This window comes from Conger conger, chromosome 19 (assembly GCF_963514075.1).
Source record: "Conger conger chromosome 19, fConCon1.1, whole genome shotgun sequence".
NCBI lineage: Eukaryota > Metazoa > Chordata > Actinopteri > Anguilliformes > Congridae > Conger > Conger conger.
Window position 1 is genome coordinate 8313576 of NC_083778.1, and position 15479 is coordinate 8329054.

At 44.6% G+C, this 15479-nt stretch overlaps 1 protein-coding gene across 1 annotated transcript; it reads right to left on the reverse strand.

Moving 5' to 3' along the window:
- Positions 1-3822: 3822 nt before the first annotated feature.
- Positions 3823-4911, reverse strand: LOC133118787 (NXPE family member 2-like). The gene is made up of 2 exons (XM_061229020.1): positions 4753-4911; positions 3823-4374 (listed from the first exon to the last, which is right to left on the reverse strand). Exon 2 carries the CDS (start codon positions 4370-4372, stop codon positions 3836-3838), a length of 537 nt encoding a protein of 178 aa, XP_061085004.1. The 5' UTR covers positions 4373-4374; positions 4753-4911; the 3' UTR covers positions 3823-3835.
- Positions 4912-15479: the final 10568 nt, after the last annotated feature.

Genomic DNA, 15479 nt, shown 5'->3' on the forward strand with positions numbered 1-15479 from the left:
GCTCTCATCGCTGTCTGGGATGGGTGTCACAGGTTCTGCACTCGCTTGGTTTTCCTCCTACCTCTCTGGTCGCTCCTACCAGGTGACTTGGAGGGGCGCACTCTCCGACCCTCAACCCCTACGAACTGGAGTCCCGCAGGGCTCGGTTCTTGGGCCTCTCCTCTTCTCGCTATACACCATGTCTCTTGGTTCTGTTATCTCTTCCCACGGCTTCTCTTATCACTCCTACGCTGATGACACCCAACTCTTCATTTCCTTCCCCCCTGACACCCAAATCACCACACAGATCTCTGCCTGCTTGGCTGATATCTCTGCATGGATGACTTCCCATCACCTGAAGCTCAACCTTGCCAAAACTGAGCTTCTCTACATCCCTGCTAAGTCCTCTCCGTCAATCGACCTCTCACTGACTGTGGAGGACTTTGTAGTTTCCTCCTCCCGTACGGCAAAGAATCTTGGGGTGACTCTTGATAACTGCCTCTCCCTGGCTCCACAAGTATCCTCCACTGCCAGAACCTGCAGGTTCTTTCTGTTTAATATACGCCGCATCCGTCATCTCCTGACGGAGAAAGCCACCCAGGTCCTAGTCCAGGCGCTCGTCATTTCCCGCCTGGATTACTGCAACTCCCTCCTAGCCGGTCTCCCAGCGTGCGCCATCAAGCCCCTCCAGCTGGTCCAGAATGCTGCAGCCCGCTTGATCACCAGTCAGCCCAGGTCGGCTCATGTCACCCCGCTTCTCATTGGCCTCCACTGGCTTCCTATTGCCGCACGCATCCGATTCAAGGCCCTAGTGTTGGCATTTCAGGCTGCTAAGGGGACTGCCCCACATTACATACAATCCCTGATCACTCCCTACTCCCCAGCTAGACCACTCCGGTCTGCCAGCTCTGGTCGCCTTACGATTCCCTCTCTACGGGCACCTGGCGGTCGAGCTGCACGTTCACGCCTGTTTTCCGTTCTGGTTCCTCAGTGGTGGAATGACTTGCCTACCACTGTCAGGACAGCAGAATCCCTCCCCCTATTTCGACGCAGACTCAAAACACACCTCTTCAAACTCTACCTTAGTCCCCCCTCCTGATTTACCCCGCCCCCCCCTTCTGATACCCCTATCCCTGTCTAACCCCCCCCCCCCCCCCCAAAAAAAAAAAAAAAAAAAAAAAATTGCACTTATGATGACGACTATATGTTTACAACAGCAGTCCAGGTGTATTTTTCTAGTTCTGGATGTGATGCTTTGACTTGTGGTAGAACCTATGCACTTGTAAGTCGCTTTGGATTAAAAGCGTCTGCCAAATGACTAAAATGTAAATGTAATGAAAAACTGGATTGATGACACAGGCCGTGCAAGCGAAACACGTGCAGGAATCGGAGTTCAGCAGTTTCTTTGGACGAGGGCAGTTTGGGTAAGGCAAGAAAGTGGATGAACGTTGAGAAGTGAAGTCAGGACCACTGACATCCCTCTGGCGACCGGTAACCCGGTAACCATGTCCAATGTCACGTGGGACCATTACATTACATTGATGGCATTTGGCAGACGCTCTAATCCAGAGTGACATACAGTTGATGAGACTAAGCAGGAGACAATCCTCCCCTGGAGCAATGCAGGGTTAAGGGCCTTGCTCAAGGGCCCAACAGCTGTGCGGGCCTAAGAGACAGCCACCAGAAGCAGTGGCCCAGGAGGGCCAGTTTATGGCTAACCCCAGGATGACGGGCGAGGTGAGAAGAGTGAGCCCGCTCCAGGACTTGCGGTCGGGCAGCTCTGGGCACAAACATCCGATCAGCAAGTGGAGACGACAAAGCCAAGGTTGGCGTCGGATCCCGGGTGGAGGAGAACTCACATCTGGTGTCGTACCCCCTTCCCAGGAGATGGTGGCGAGCAGGGTGGATTGGGATGTTGAAGGGGGATGGATCCAAGGATGCACCCATGAGGAACCCCTTGTTCACTGACGGGCGTTGTCTTTTACTGGACACAAGTCGACGTGAGGCCCGGCGCAGTGCAGACAAAGGCGCTTGGCCATCTGCCCCTCTCTCTTTTGCTGGGAGAGACAGGTGCGTCCGATCTGCATGGATTCGGGCTCGGGGTCTTCCCGTGGGAGTGGACGTCCAGAACGGGGAACCCGGGTAGTACGGGGGTAGTTGGGCTCTCAAGCACGCTTCACGCTCGTCGTACTCTCGGCCGTGAGTTCAAACGGATGGCCAGGTCGATCAGGGCTTCCAATGAGGCAGGTAGCTCACATGGAGTCAGTTCGCCCTGAATCTGGTCAACGAGCCCGTTGCTGAAGGTGCCATGAACAGCTGTCTGGGTCCAAACTGGTTCAGATGCAGGAACAGATGGGGGCGGAGAGACTTGGGTGCCCGCCAGTGAGTTGGCTAGGGTGGCCACTTGGTGAGGTAGATTGGCCACGTCCTGACACGTCCTGAGTTCGGTGTTGTGTAGTCTGAGCCTATGTCCTGGGTCAGGGTTGGGCTCACTGGGTTCATACTTGGCCAGATTGTTCTGTCAGGCAACAGAACAACGAAACCAATAGCGAGACCACAGAAGTTCAAGTGAAAGTCTTTATTAACTTTACTGCAGATCAGACAGGCGAGGTCGAGAACTAGCAAACCAATATAGTGCCGGCAGTTCAGGCAGAAGTCCGGTAGCCAGGCAAACAGAGACAACAGAGTGGTCACGGTCACAGGCAGAGTGTCGAAAACAATCAGGATGAACAGAATCAAAAACCAAAAGCACAAAGGGAGTCCATACACAGTGGGTCGAATCAGAACAGAAGGATAATCCACAAAACAGAAGTCGAAAACAAAACGGGTAAAAATATCGGAAGTCAGACAGGAAAAAGGCTGGAGAGTATGACAAAAGCACATGACAATGTGGTAAAGGACGAACAAAGCAGGTGTAAATAGACTTATAACGAGGAGAAAATAATCAGGTGTGCACAAAAACCAGTAAGTGAAAACAGGCAAAATGAATGAATGGGGAGACAGACAGACTACAGAAAGCACTACAGAAAGCAAGGGAATTAACAGGCGGAAATGCTGGGGACTTAGACATGAAACCGAGAACAGAAAACACAGATCAGGAAACTTTCCATCATTACAGCACAAAGTGCTTTACAAAATCAAACAATACAAGAAAGATTAAAACAATGGCAAGATACATTTAAAATTTTGCAACCGGCACAACATATGAAGCAGAAGATGTATAGGGCAGCCTGTCGTGTAGTGGTTGGGGTACATGACTGGGACCCAGAAGGTTGGTGGTTCAAGCCCTGTATAACTACGATAAGATCCGCACACTAACAAATTATTATGATATAATGTACTTACAAGGGAATATCAGAAGATATCCAATACCGGTTGGCCTGCAGCTGTGGCACTGGAGAGCCACAGGGTCTGATTCTGTTACACAGCAAATACAGTGCCCTCCGGGATGTTTCAGACAAATAATATTGTTTTTTTTATTTGAGTCTGTAGTCCACAATTACATTTGTAATGAAACAAATTACATGTCATTAAAGTGCAGATTCTCAGCTTTTATTAAAGGTTTGTTGTTTTTTTTTTACATACTGTAGAAATTACAGCACTCAATTACGATCACATCACAATATATAGAAACATTTTATTTTCAAAGACATGGACATATTTACATCATATTGTAGTAGATTTGATTTTGCACTTGATAATTTGTTAAATAAACAAATTAAAGTAGTAGATTACACACTTAATACCCAAGACTCATCATTGTTGTCGAAAAATTCCAGGATTTAAAAAAAGAAAAAAACATTAGCCTTACCAAAAACACACAATTACTGTGTAACAGTTCAGAGAGCACCAACGTCTAATCGCAGAAGAACGACAGGGCCACAGCAATCTGATTTGACACGATGAAATTATCTGGATGGAGTTTCAGACTGTAGGTGGCCACAGTCATATCCCAGGCGTCAACCAGTGCCACTCTCATGTCCTCAAACACCTTCCTCTGGGCCAGGTTCTGCATGTAGCCATACCAGTTACTGAATCGTATCATCCCTAACTTGATGTCCCTGTTGTTCTCCAGCTTTATAAAAACTTGTGCCTGGGGGCAGCGGGCTTGTAACCTCAGGATCGCCCGGCGGATATTTAGGAGCCTTCGGATAAAGACTTCTGGGGGGGAGGGCCGGAAATGCTGACCAGTTCCAATGACCACGATCACGTCCTCCTGCCCGCCACCAACTGCTGCTATGCTGTCCAGGGCTTCAGGAATGGTGACGGACGCATTTACGGAGCTTTGGTAAGTGGCAACCCAGGGATGAGCGTGCCTTATCCACCGGATGGTGATGTTGTTATTGGCATCAACAGCCAACTGTAAATCAGCCCCTTTGAGTGTGAATTTCATACCTGAGAAACATTAGGTACAACTGTTAGGAACCTTTTGCCAAAGTGCCATGAAGTGGAGAACTGTCCTCAGTACCATAGAAACCCAAACCCACACCCATTCTGCAAGATTCAGGTCTGGACTTGTGGCGTCGTCATGGCACAAAGCACTTGGGCTTTAACTAGACATGCCACTCTGCCTGTCCAATACAATTTAGGAGTCAATATCTATTTTTGTGGAAATCGCATGGGAAATCAACATTTAAATGTGCACTGCTGTTGATCATTCAAATGTACATTGTACCTCTCGGCTGCTGAACAATAACACATCTCTTAACCTGCCGTCAGCAAGTGCAAACACAAGCTGTTGTATTTTCCCCTTTCAGTTGTCTTAGTCATTACCTTTTAGCTTTTGTTCCAAATACTCAATCCACTGGCGTGCAGTGGAGTCACCCAACAGGTAGAGGGTCTTTCCCTTTAAACATCTGGTAACGGCATATTCACTGAGGAAGAAACCTGTCTGGCAGAAGGAAGAAGACCATCTGTTTGAAAATAAATATCCCCCAGGAAAAGGGGAATTCATTCCTGCCACACACTTCTTCGTTGACCCATATGTTGCACCTGAAAGATTGACAAAGGAGAATAGTAGTTGATGGTTGAATTGCCTCCACAGTGTACAATGATATTAAGGAATATTTTATTTTCACAGGCACCAAAGACATGAATCAGGCTATAATTTTAAAGGGATAGTTTGGTTGTCATGGGAATTTAAGTTGATCAGCACAATATGATTGTGACACTCCCAATACCTCCATAAAAATACATTCCCTTTGTGAGTCAGAGAACATAGATATTCCCTTGCATGTGTATTGATTGAATTTCAAAGAAGCACAGTCATACAGCACAGTCTCAAAGCACTTCAACAAGAAGGCTGCCAACTATTGAACTGACAGGTTTTCTTTAAAGAACAATATGGTCTTCTGTCAATTTTTTAAATTTTATTCTTGATTCATAAAATTAGAAATTTGGGAAGGTATGTTAAGAATAACAGACATAGGCAAAAGGAACATACCAGTACAAGGAAAGACAGTCACAGGGTGAAAGCCGTTTTTTTTCCTTCAAAGTAAAATTATGAACATGTCATTTAGATGGTTAAACAAACTTTCATGACAAATTCAAGAGCTTCACTTCAACTCAACCACATTACTTCATTCAACCACATGTCGTTACATGACAAGAAATCGATGGCATTTGGCCGACACTCTTATCCAAAGCGACGTACAGTTGATTAAACTAAGCAGGAGACCCAGCTCCTGGTCCAAGCGATGGTTCTGTCCCGCCTGGACTACTGCAATTCCCTCTTGGCTGGCCTCCCAGCATCCGCCATCAGACCCCTCCAACTCATCCAGAATGCAGCAGCTCGTCTGGTCTTCAACCTTCCCAAATACTCACACGTCACCCCCCTGCTTACTTCCCTCCACTGGCTGCCTGTCATGGCTCGCATCAAATTCAAAACAATCTCTCCCCACCTTCAAGCGCAAGCTGAAGACGCACCTCTTCAAGCAGCACCTCTCCCCATCCCTCCCTACCTCCCTGTGAACCTTAATTGTTGTCTCTGTGACTTGCTTTGTGTATCGGTATTTTTAGTTGGCTAGGTAAGCAGTGTTTGGATAGTTAACTTTGGTGACTTTTGCTCTGTTTGTTTGTTTGTTTGTTCAAAAAAAAAAAAAAAAGCCCCTTGTCCTTATCTTTGTTGTACAGGTAGCAGTTGAAATTGTACTTACCTCTAGGGTCTTTCAGCGAACTTATCCCTGGTTATGGGTATGCACTTTGTTGTACGTCGCTCTGGATAAGAGCGTCTGCCAAATGCCAATAATGTAATGTAATGTAACAATCCTCCCCTGGAGCAATGCAGGGTTAAGGGCCTTGCTCAAGGGCCCAACGGCTGTGCGGCTTGTGGCTACATCGGGGTTCGAACCATGAACCTTGCGGGTCCCAGTCATTTACTTTAACCACTACGCTACAGGCGGCCGTTCAGCTATATATATTTGTCCCAACCATTATGGAGCTCACTGTATATGCTGATCTGAATAAACAATCATCAACAACAAAATAATAAATACTTAAACCTGTTCATGGTTATATCTCCAAATCAAAAGCATAAAACACAAGGGTCAAGATGGAACTCATCCAGCATAAACTGAAAAAATACATATTTCTAATTTATTTGCAAGTATGAAATAAGATTAATCATACTATACGATATTGGGTGCCATTAAACCAGCTCACATACAAAATTGTAATTAGCAGATGCCTTACTCGTCCAACAGTTGAGCTTCTTCCTTTGTCAGACGAGGATAGCCACGGGGATAGACAGAACTTGCGAGTGCCAGGGTGTCGCAGGGAAGGGTCTTGGGCCGGTAGCAGGCATAATATTCCCCATCCTCCTTCTTCCTGTACTCACAGAGGGGTCTGTCTGAGCCCAGCCGAAGGGAGCAAAGAGACGTCTCCTTTTTCGCGCCGCTGATGAAGGTTCCTGTGTGTACAGCCTTATTGTAGTCCTGTGTCCAGTTTCTCTGGAGGAGTTTGACTGTCTCGGAGGAGTGGATCAGGCGCACGGAGACCTGCACCTCTCCGGGCCAAAACAAGCGGAAACGCACGCGGTAGGAGCCGTTGAGGAAGTCGGTGACATCTCCCGAAGCGCCTGCATTGAGCTTTGGAGAGAGGATCCGGGCCTGGATGAAGTCACCGCCATAGGCTTTTGGGTGCCCTGCGTAACTCTTCATCTCCACCAGCACACTCAGTGTATCCCCCACACAGTACTGGGCCTCAGGGTGCTCTAGTCTGACCACACTGCGCCCAGCACTGGAAGAGCTTGTGATAGACGTGAAGTTGGCAGGTGAAGCTGCCCATGATAATGCGAGCATGATTTCATCTACGGTAACTTCTTTGTGAGGGGACTCATATTGCTCCTGCAATGACAGAACAAATGGAGGTTTAGTTCATCATCATCTGGACACGAAAAGCCTTTTTGACTTTTTTTATAACCCTCATGTATTGGACATAATGTTCAATGGAACATACAAATCTAATCCCAAACCCCCACCCCTCCGCAAAAGCAAAATATAATAACAAATATAATAATCTTCAACATCCCTTTCATTCTCTACCCCGCTTGTCAAAGAAACAGCATCAATTATTTTCAAGCAGAATACAAATTGGTTGTATTCTTCCAAGCTTATAATTTTGCCTGGGCATTTCCAGTCCCCTGTCACTGCACTGTCTGCCATTGTGTGGTATGAACCATTCTAGTGTATTGGTATAATTAACCTGTGAATTTTTTGAGAAATAAATATATATTCATTGTCTATCTGCAGGTATACATGATGTACTTGAGTCTGTTTAATTCAGCTTTTAAAGGAATGCATGTACAGTGGTGTGAAAAAGTGTTTGCCCCCTTCCTGATTTCCTTTCCTTTTTTTTTTTTTTTTTTTTTTTTTTGCATGTTTGTCACTTAAATGTTTCAGATCATCAAACAAATTTAAATATTAGTCAAAGACAACACAAGTAAACACAAAATGCAGTTTTTAAATGAAGGTTTTTATTATAAAGGGAGAAAAAAAATCCAAACCTACATGACCCTGACCCCCTAAACCTAATAACTGGTTGGGCCACCCTTAGCAGCAACAACTGCAATCAAGCGTTTGCGATAACTTGCAATGAGTCTCTTACAGTGCTGTGGAGGAATTTTGGCCCACTCATCTTTGCAGAATTTTTGTAATTCAGCCACATTGGAGGGTGTTCGAGCATGAACCACCTTTTTCAGGTCATGCCACAGCATCGCAATAGGATTCAGGTCAGGACTTTGACTAGGCCACTCCAAAGTCTTCATTTTGTTTTTCTTCAGCCATTCAGAGGTGGACTTGCTGGTGTGTTTTGGATCATTGTCCTGCTGCAGAACCCAAGTTCGTTTCAGCTTGAGGTCACGAACAGATGGCCGGACATTCTCCTTCAGGATTTTTTGGTAGACAGCAGAATACATGGTTCCATTTATCACAGCAAGTCTTCCAGGTCCTGAAGCAGCAAAACAGCCCCAGACCATCACACTACCACCACCATATTTTACTGTTGGTATGATGTTCTTTTTCTGAAATGCGGTGTTACTTTTACGCCAGATGTAATGGGACACACACACCTTCAAAAGGTTCAACTTTTGTCTCGTCAGACCACAGAATATTTTCCCAAAAGTCTTGGGGAACATCAAGATGTTTTCTGGCAAAATTGAGACGAGCCTTAATGTTCTTTTTGCTCAGCAGTGGTTTTCGTCTTGGAACTCTGCCATGCAGGCCATTTTTGCCCAGTCTCTTTCTTATGGTGGAGTCATGAACACTGACCTTAACTGAGGCAAGTGAGGCCTGCAGTTCTTTGGATGTTGTCGTGGGGTCTTTTGTGACCTCTTGGATGAGTCGTCGCCGCGCTCTTGGGGTCATTTTAGTCGGCCGGCCACTCCTGGGAAGGTTCACCACTGTTCCATGTTTTCGCCATTTGTGGATAATGGTTCGCTGGAGTCCCAAATCTTTAGAAATGGCTTTATAACCTTTTCCAGACTGATAGATCTCAATTACTTTCTCTCAGGTGTGGCAGTAATCATGCCTGGGTGTGGCTAGAGAAATTGAACTCAGGTTTGATAAAACCACAGTTAAGTTATGTTTTAACAGGGCGGGCAAATCACTTTTTCACACAGGGCCATGTAGGTTTGGATTTTTTTTCTCCCTTAATAATAAAAACCTTCATTTAAAAACCTCATTTTGTGTTTACTTGTGTTGTCTTTGACTAATATTTAAATTTGTTTGATGATCGGAAACATTTAAGTGTGACAAACATGCAAAGAAAAATAAGAAATCAGGAAGGGGGCAAACACTTTTTCACACCACTGTATATGTAGCTAGCTGTTCTCAATTAAAGTTAGATGGCCTTTTCAGAAATGTGGATAAACATTTTCTTAAATACATGGATCTGATTGGACACAGCTGAGCATCCCAGTTATAGCTGAACTGCGATTGGTTATTTGTCAGCAGACTGTGGCAGTGGAAATGCCCAAGAGAAATGTAACTCTGGGAAGAATGGTCTGCTACAACGTCCTTGTGTATTTGTCACTCTGTTTCCACTTGAAATAAATGTTTTCATGGATAATATTGTCTCCCGTAAATTACATAATTTGACTTTAAATCAATTCACGGTGTATGTCCTAATCAGCGCCATCTAGTGGTAAAATTAGGAAGACTTAATGATTCCATCTTTCTTCCTTCACATGCATTGTGAGAAGCACCTGAATTTTATATTAAAGTCCCTCGCCCCCCAAAACAACAACATCAACAAGAACAACAACAACAACAAAAACAACAACAACAACAACAACAACAACAAAAAACAGATTAAACAATCTCTTGTGAAAGGATGAATTACATGAAACAATCACAAGACATTCAAACAGATGACATTGTTGTTTCTGTTCATTACTTGTACGTCATTATGCATTAGGCATTATGCCCCTAACAAGAGATATAAAAATATAATAACAGAATAATATCACTTACCACTTCACTTTGGCTTTAAAAACTAATCTTTTAAAATTTTATTTTATCATTGTTTCAGGCTATAAATATTTATAAATGTTTTCAGTTAATTTTATTTCATATCCTTTTTGTATTTCTTATTTTCTTTATTATTTGTGTAGGAATAGTTGGGCCCTGTCACCCTCAAAAGGCCTGTATCTTGGCTAAGGGACTAAGCACTGTTCCAAATACAGAGGACCCAAACAGAGAGACTGCAAATAGGCAAATCTCCTCTTTGCTCATGGCCCAAAAACCCAGGGATAACATATTATGCTAGATTATGTATGTTTTCAATTGTGATACTTGAATTCTGACATCCTTACAGTGAGAATGAACTGTCACCATACATTAGGGAGAAATGAAATTGTGGTTACCCATACTGATGTCCAGTCGTATAATTTGTAAACAATAATACAGAAAAGGCCCATGGCACACAGAAACGTGAATGCACATTTCATTTTTGAACGTGTCCCAAAATGATGCCCAACTGCTGATGGAAGGACCGTTGATGTGCTCTGTAGGGAAAACAAATAAAAATACATTATTGACCCAATTAGTGCTGGAAATAGTCCAACTGTCTTCATGGCCTGATGTACTGTCTCTTTGGTTATGATGAAGCAGCAAGATGAGGATTTGCGCCAAAGCAATGAGTCACAAGTAGCCCTTGTACATTACATAAAAAAAACTAAAACCATGATTTAAAAATCAATCAGAAACTTGTTTGCGTTGTTAGCACTCCATTTTGTGATCCTACTTCGGAAACTATCAATGATTGGTGTGTGGACTTGATCAGCAATGCACTGAAGCTAATAACACACACAAAATGTAATGTCTTTTATTGAACACACCAATTAAACATTAACAGTGCTGGTGGAAGAAGTAAGAGAACCCGTGGATGTAATAACTGGTCAAACCCCCTTTGGCAGCAATAACCTCAAGCAAGTGCTTCCGATCAGGTAGCTGCTGATCAGACCTGTTCAGGATGAATTTTGAACCATTCTTCCTTACAGAACTACCTCAGCTCAGCCATATTCTTAGGATGTCTGGTGTGAACAGCCCTGGAGATCATTCCACAGCATCTCTATCGGGTTAAGGTCTGGGCTCTGTCTGGACCATTCCAAAAGAGCAGCAGCTTCCTCTGTGGTGTCCTGCCATGGACACCATGCCTGTTCAATATTTTCAATACGGTAGCCTCATGACAATGATTCCTTCAAGCCTTTAGCTGCTAAGGTTCCTATAGTTTATTGTTGTTGTTTTTTTTACTCATTGAGCATGATGCATTGTGTCTTTGGCACATCATGGGATTGGCAGAGTACTAAATTGGCTCCATTTATGGACAATTTGTCTAACTGTGAACTGATTAATTCCAAAACTCTTTGAGATTACTTTGTAACCCTTTCCTGCTTCTTGCAAATCAACAATTATTGATTGCAGGGCATACGAGATCTCTTTTTTTTTCAAGGCATGGTTCACATCAGCAGATGCTTCTTATTGTGACAGATTTGTGTTCGCAGTGCATTCTGTTGTGTAGGGCGAGATGCACATGGGGGCGCTAGCGAACACACTGTCACAAGTTCAACATCATCACCCTGGAAATATACATTTTTGCAGAATTAAATGTGTTTTACATTTCAATAACATTAGTGTTCAGAATAGCATATACTGTTAAGGGTTTTCATGTACTTTATAATGAACCAGGTTGTTTATGGGTCTGCATTGTATCTTAAATGTTATTCCTGATTTTGTGTGTAAAAATGAGGGTGAGAAAACAACTAGTTGAGGCAGTCCGGAGCGGACCTAAGTGAGAATTGCATTTAGTGATACATTTGGGTATAAAACCCTGGCCCACGAAAAGCGAGGCGGCGGTTGTTCGTGTACTCGGTTGGTGAAGTGCATGTTGGAGCCATTGGGGAAATTTGGGGGGGGAAACCCTGAATCAGGAATAATTATCAGCCCGGCAAGCGGCTGTGTGTAATTCACCAAGTAAGTGGTGCTAGCGAGGTGCTCTCGCGGACTATTTGTCTTTCTCAAGTTGTATCTTGAGTAATTCTATCGAAACGACGGTTGAACAATGATGTAGAACACATTTTACAATAAACTGAAACTTCTTTACTCTCCATGGACTCCTGTCTTTGCCTGGAATTGCCAACTGACAAAGAACTTGTGCGCTACTGGAAATCCCACATAACAAGGGCGCGGACTTGTTACATTATGATGAGCAAACGCTAAATGTTCAGCGAAGAATCTTTCTGCATTCTCGACAGTTTTGATTTCTAAACTGGCCCACCTTTCAATTCGTAATGGGAGCGTCATGATTAAATCTCTGGGTTGAAAGTCTTGAGAGTGTAGTTCCGCTGGTTCCAGCTACACTGTAGTCTAGTTCCGCTGGTTTCGAGCAAATCTGTTATGATTTTAAACAATCCATCCATCCATCCCATCCATTATCTGAACCCGCTTATCCTGATCAGGGTCGCAGGGGGCTGGAGCCTATCCCAGCATACATTGGGCGAAAGGCAGGAATACACCCTGGACAGGTCGCCAGTCCATCACAGGGCACACACACCATTCACTCACACACTCATACCTATGGGCAATTTAGACTCTCCAATCAGCCTAACCTGCATGTCTTTGGACTGTGGGAGGAAACCGGAGTACCCGGAGGAAAATTTTAAACAATCCCTGCAATGGAAATATTTTCAGCAAGTGATTGACATTTATTTTTCCATATTTATGCGTTTGATTCATGCTGTGACAGACTATAGCCTAGCATGTTCCTCCCAGTAACGCTTTAAGGAAGACCAAGTACGAGTAATGCACTCTTCTCCAGCAGTGCCATGGGATACATAACAATGCACAAATGATATCAGTACAAAATGCATTGAAAGAAGAGTCATAATCACACACTGACAAGATAAAGATAACAATCAGTGGACAATAACGGAAAGAAAAACGTAATACATTACGAGAAACAAGACTGTGTATCTGGTAAGACCTCTCAATAATATAATAATAATTCTCAAACACTCCACATTATTTTGGTAATCCAGTGTCATGAAGCCCCAGCTCTGTATTCATAAAATCTGAAGTATGTATGTAGCATGACACTAAGAGCAAGTAGGTTAAGATATCCAAATACATACAGACTCACAGTAATCTTTGCGCTGATAGCAGGCTAGTTCATCCATCACTTAAAAAGTACTCACATTTTTTTGTGTTTGAGTGAAAAATATCCTTAGATCAGTTCTTATTGTTTTCGCTGCCTTCCTCTGTTGCCAAAATAGACTGAAAGGTCTATAGAGTGACAGGTTATAAATTCATGATAATGTCAGGGAGCAGCGCTGGGAATTGAAGTCTTGCCTCACTTCAGGCGTGGTATAACAAGCAGGGCTCGATAGCCAGCACACAGATGTAATAGACAATACAAAACTGAGTCGATGTCACAGGTAAGAGATCACACACAAATAGGTCAGAAGGAAAATCCATAATTCCAGTCCCAACTCTATACTTCTCAGGCTATTGTGAAATATAGCCTGAGAGGTGAGAATGAATGAACAGAGGGTAACAAAATCTGTTGGGGACTCAATACAGAGAACATTACATAACATTACATTATTGGCATTTGGCAGACGCTCTTATCCAGAGTGACGTACAACAAGTGCATACCCATAACCAGGGATAAGTTTGCTGAAACACCCTAGAGGGAAGTACAATTTCAACTGCTACCTGTACAACAAAGATAAGGACAAGGGCCTTTTTTTTTTTTTTTTTTTTTTTTTGAACAAACAAACAGAGCAAAACTATCCAAACACTGCTTACCTAGCCAACTAAAAATACCGATACACAAAGCAAGTCACAGAGACAACAATTAAGGTTCACAGGGAGGTAGGGAGGGATGGGGAGAGGTGCTGCTTGAAGAGGTGTGTCTTCAGCTTGCACTTGAAGGTGGGGAGAGATTCTATAGTTCTGACCTCAACGGGGAGTTCGTTCCACCACCGTGGAGCCAGAACAGACAGGTCATGACTTTGAGAAGTGAAGTCAGGACCACTGACATCCCTCTGGCGACAGGTAACCCGCTAACAAAGTCCAATGGCACGTGGGACCATTACATTACATTAATGGTATTTGGCAGACGCTCTAATCCAGAGCGACATACCTGCTTAGCTGATTCGACAAAGCAGGAGACAATCCTCCCCTGGAGCAATGAAGGATTAAGGGCCTTGCTCAAGGGCCCATCGGCTGTGCGGACCTTATTGTGGCTACACCGGGATTAGAACCACCGACCTTGCGGGTCCCAGTCATGTACCTTAACCACTACGCTACAGGCCGCCGTTCAGCTAAATATATTTGTCCCAACCATTATGGAGCTCACTGTATAAGATTAACATACCGTTAATCATACCGTACGATATTGGGTGCCATTAAACCAGCTTTTTAGGTCCTGGGTTCGAATCCCCGTCGGCCGGGGCCTCTCTGTGCGGAGTTTGCATGTTCTCCCTGTGTCTGCGTGGGTTTCCTCCGGGTACTCCGGTTTCCTCCCACAGTCCAAAGACATGCAGGTTAGGCCGATTGGAGAGTCTAAATTGCCCGTAGGCATGAGTGTGTGAGTGAATGGTGTGTGGACTGGCGACCTGTCCAGGGTGTATTCCTGCCTTTCGCCCAATGTACGCTGGGATAGGCTCCAGCCCCCCTGCGACCCTGATCAGGATAAACGGGTTCAGATAATGGATGGATGGACATGCCTTACTTGTCCAACAGCCGAGCTTCTTCCTTTGTCAGACGAGGATAGCCACGGGGATAGACAGACTTTGCGAGTGCCAGGGTGTCGCAGGGAAGGGTCTTGGGCCGGCAGCAGGCAAAGTATTCCCCATCCTCCTTCTTCCTGTACTCACAGAGGGGTCTGTCTGAGCCCAGCCAAAGGGAGAAAAGAGACTTCTCCTTTTTCTCTCTGCAAGAGACGGTGAGAGAAGAAAGCACAGGGATGGACCTTGTTGTCCAGGGATCAGGCTTCATGGGTCCAGCCAAAGGTTAGGGTAATCATCGGAGCAGTGACAGAACTGTAATGGATGGATGAATCTCCAAAATCTTTGAAATTGGCAAAGGCCAGGAAACGATGATGCTCCTTACGGTTGGTGGGGGGAGCCCAATTGGCTTCGGCAGAGGTCCATTTTGATCTGTCCTCTGGAGACAAGAAAGCCAAGGAACTGGATGGTGGAGCGGTGGAATTCGCACTTCTCTGCCTTTACTAATAGCCGATTCTCCAGGAGACGTTGGAGGACATGGCGAACGTGGCTGATGTGTTCTTCCAATGCGGCAGAGAAGATGAGTGTGTCATCCCGGTACACAAATACAAACTTGGAGATCATGTCCCGGAGGACGTCATCGATGAGGTTCCGGCAGACAGTTGGCACGTTAGTGAATCGGAAAGGCATGACCAGGTACTCATAGTGGCCACTGGGGGGCACTGATGTAATTAAGTCCATGGTATTCGATGCAGGGACGGAGGGACTTGTCCTT

Coding starts and splice junctions, on each gene's coding strand:
- LOC133118787 (XM_061229020.1), bottom strand. CDS start 4,372: ATGAAATTCACACTCAAAGGGGCTGATTTACAGTTGGCTGTTGATGCC.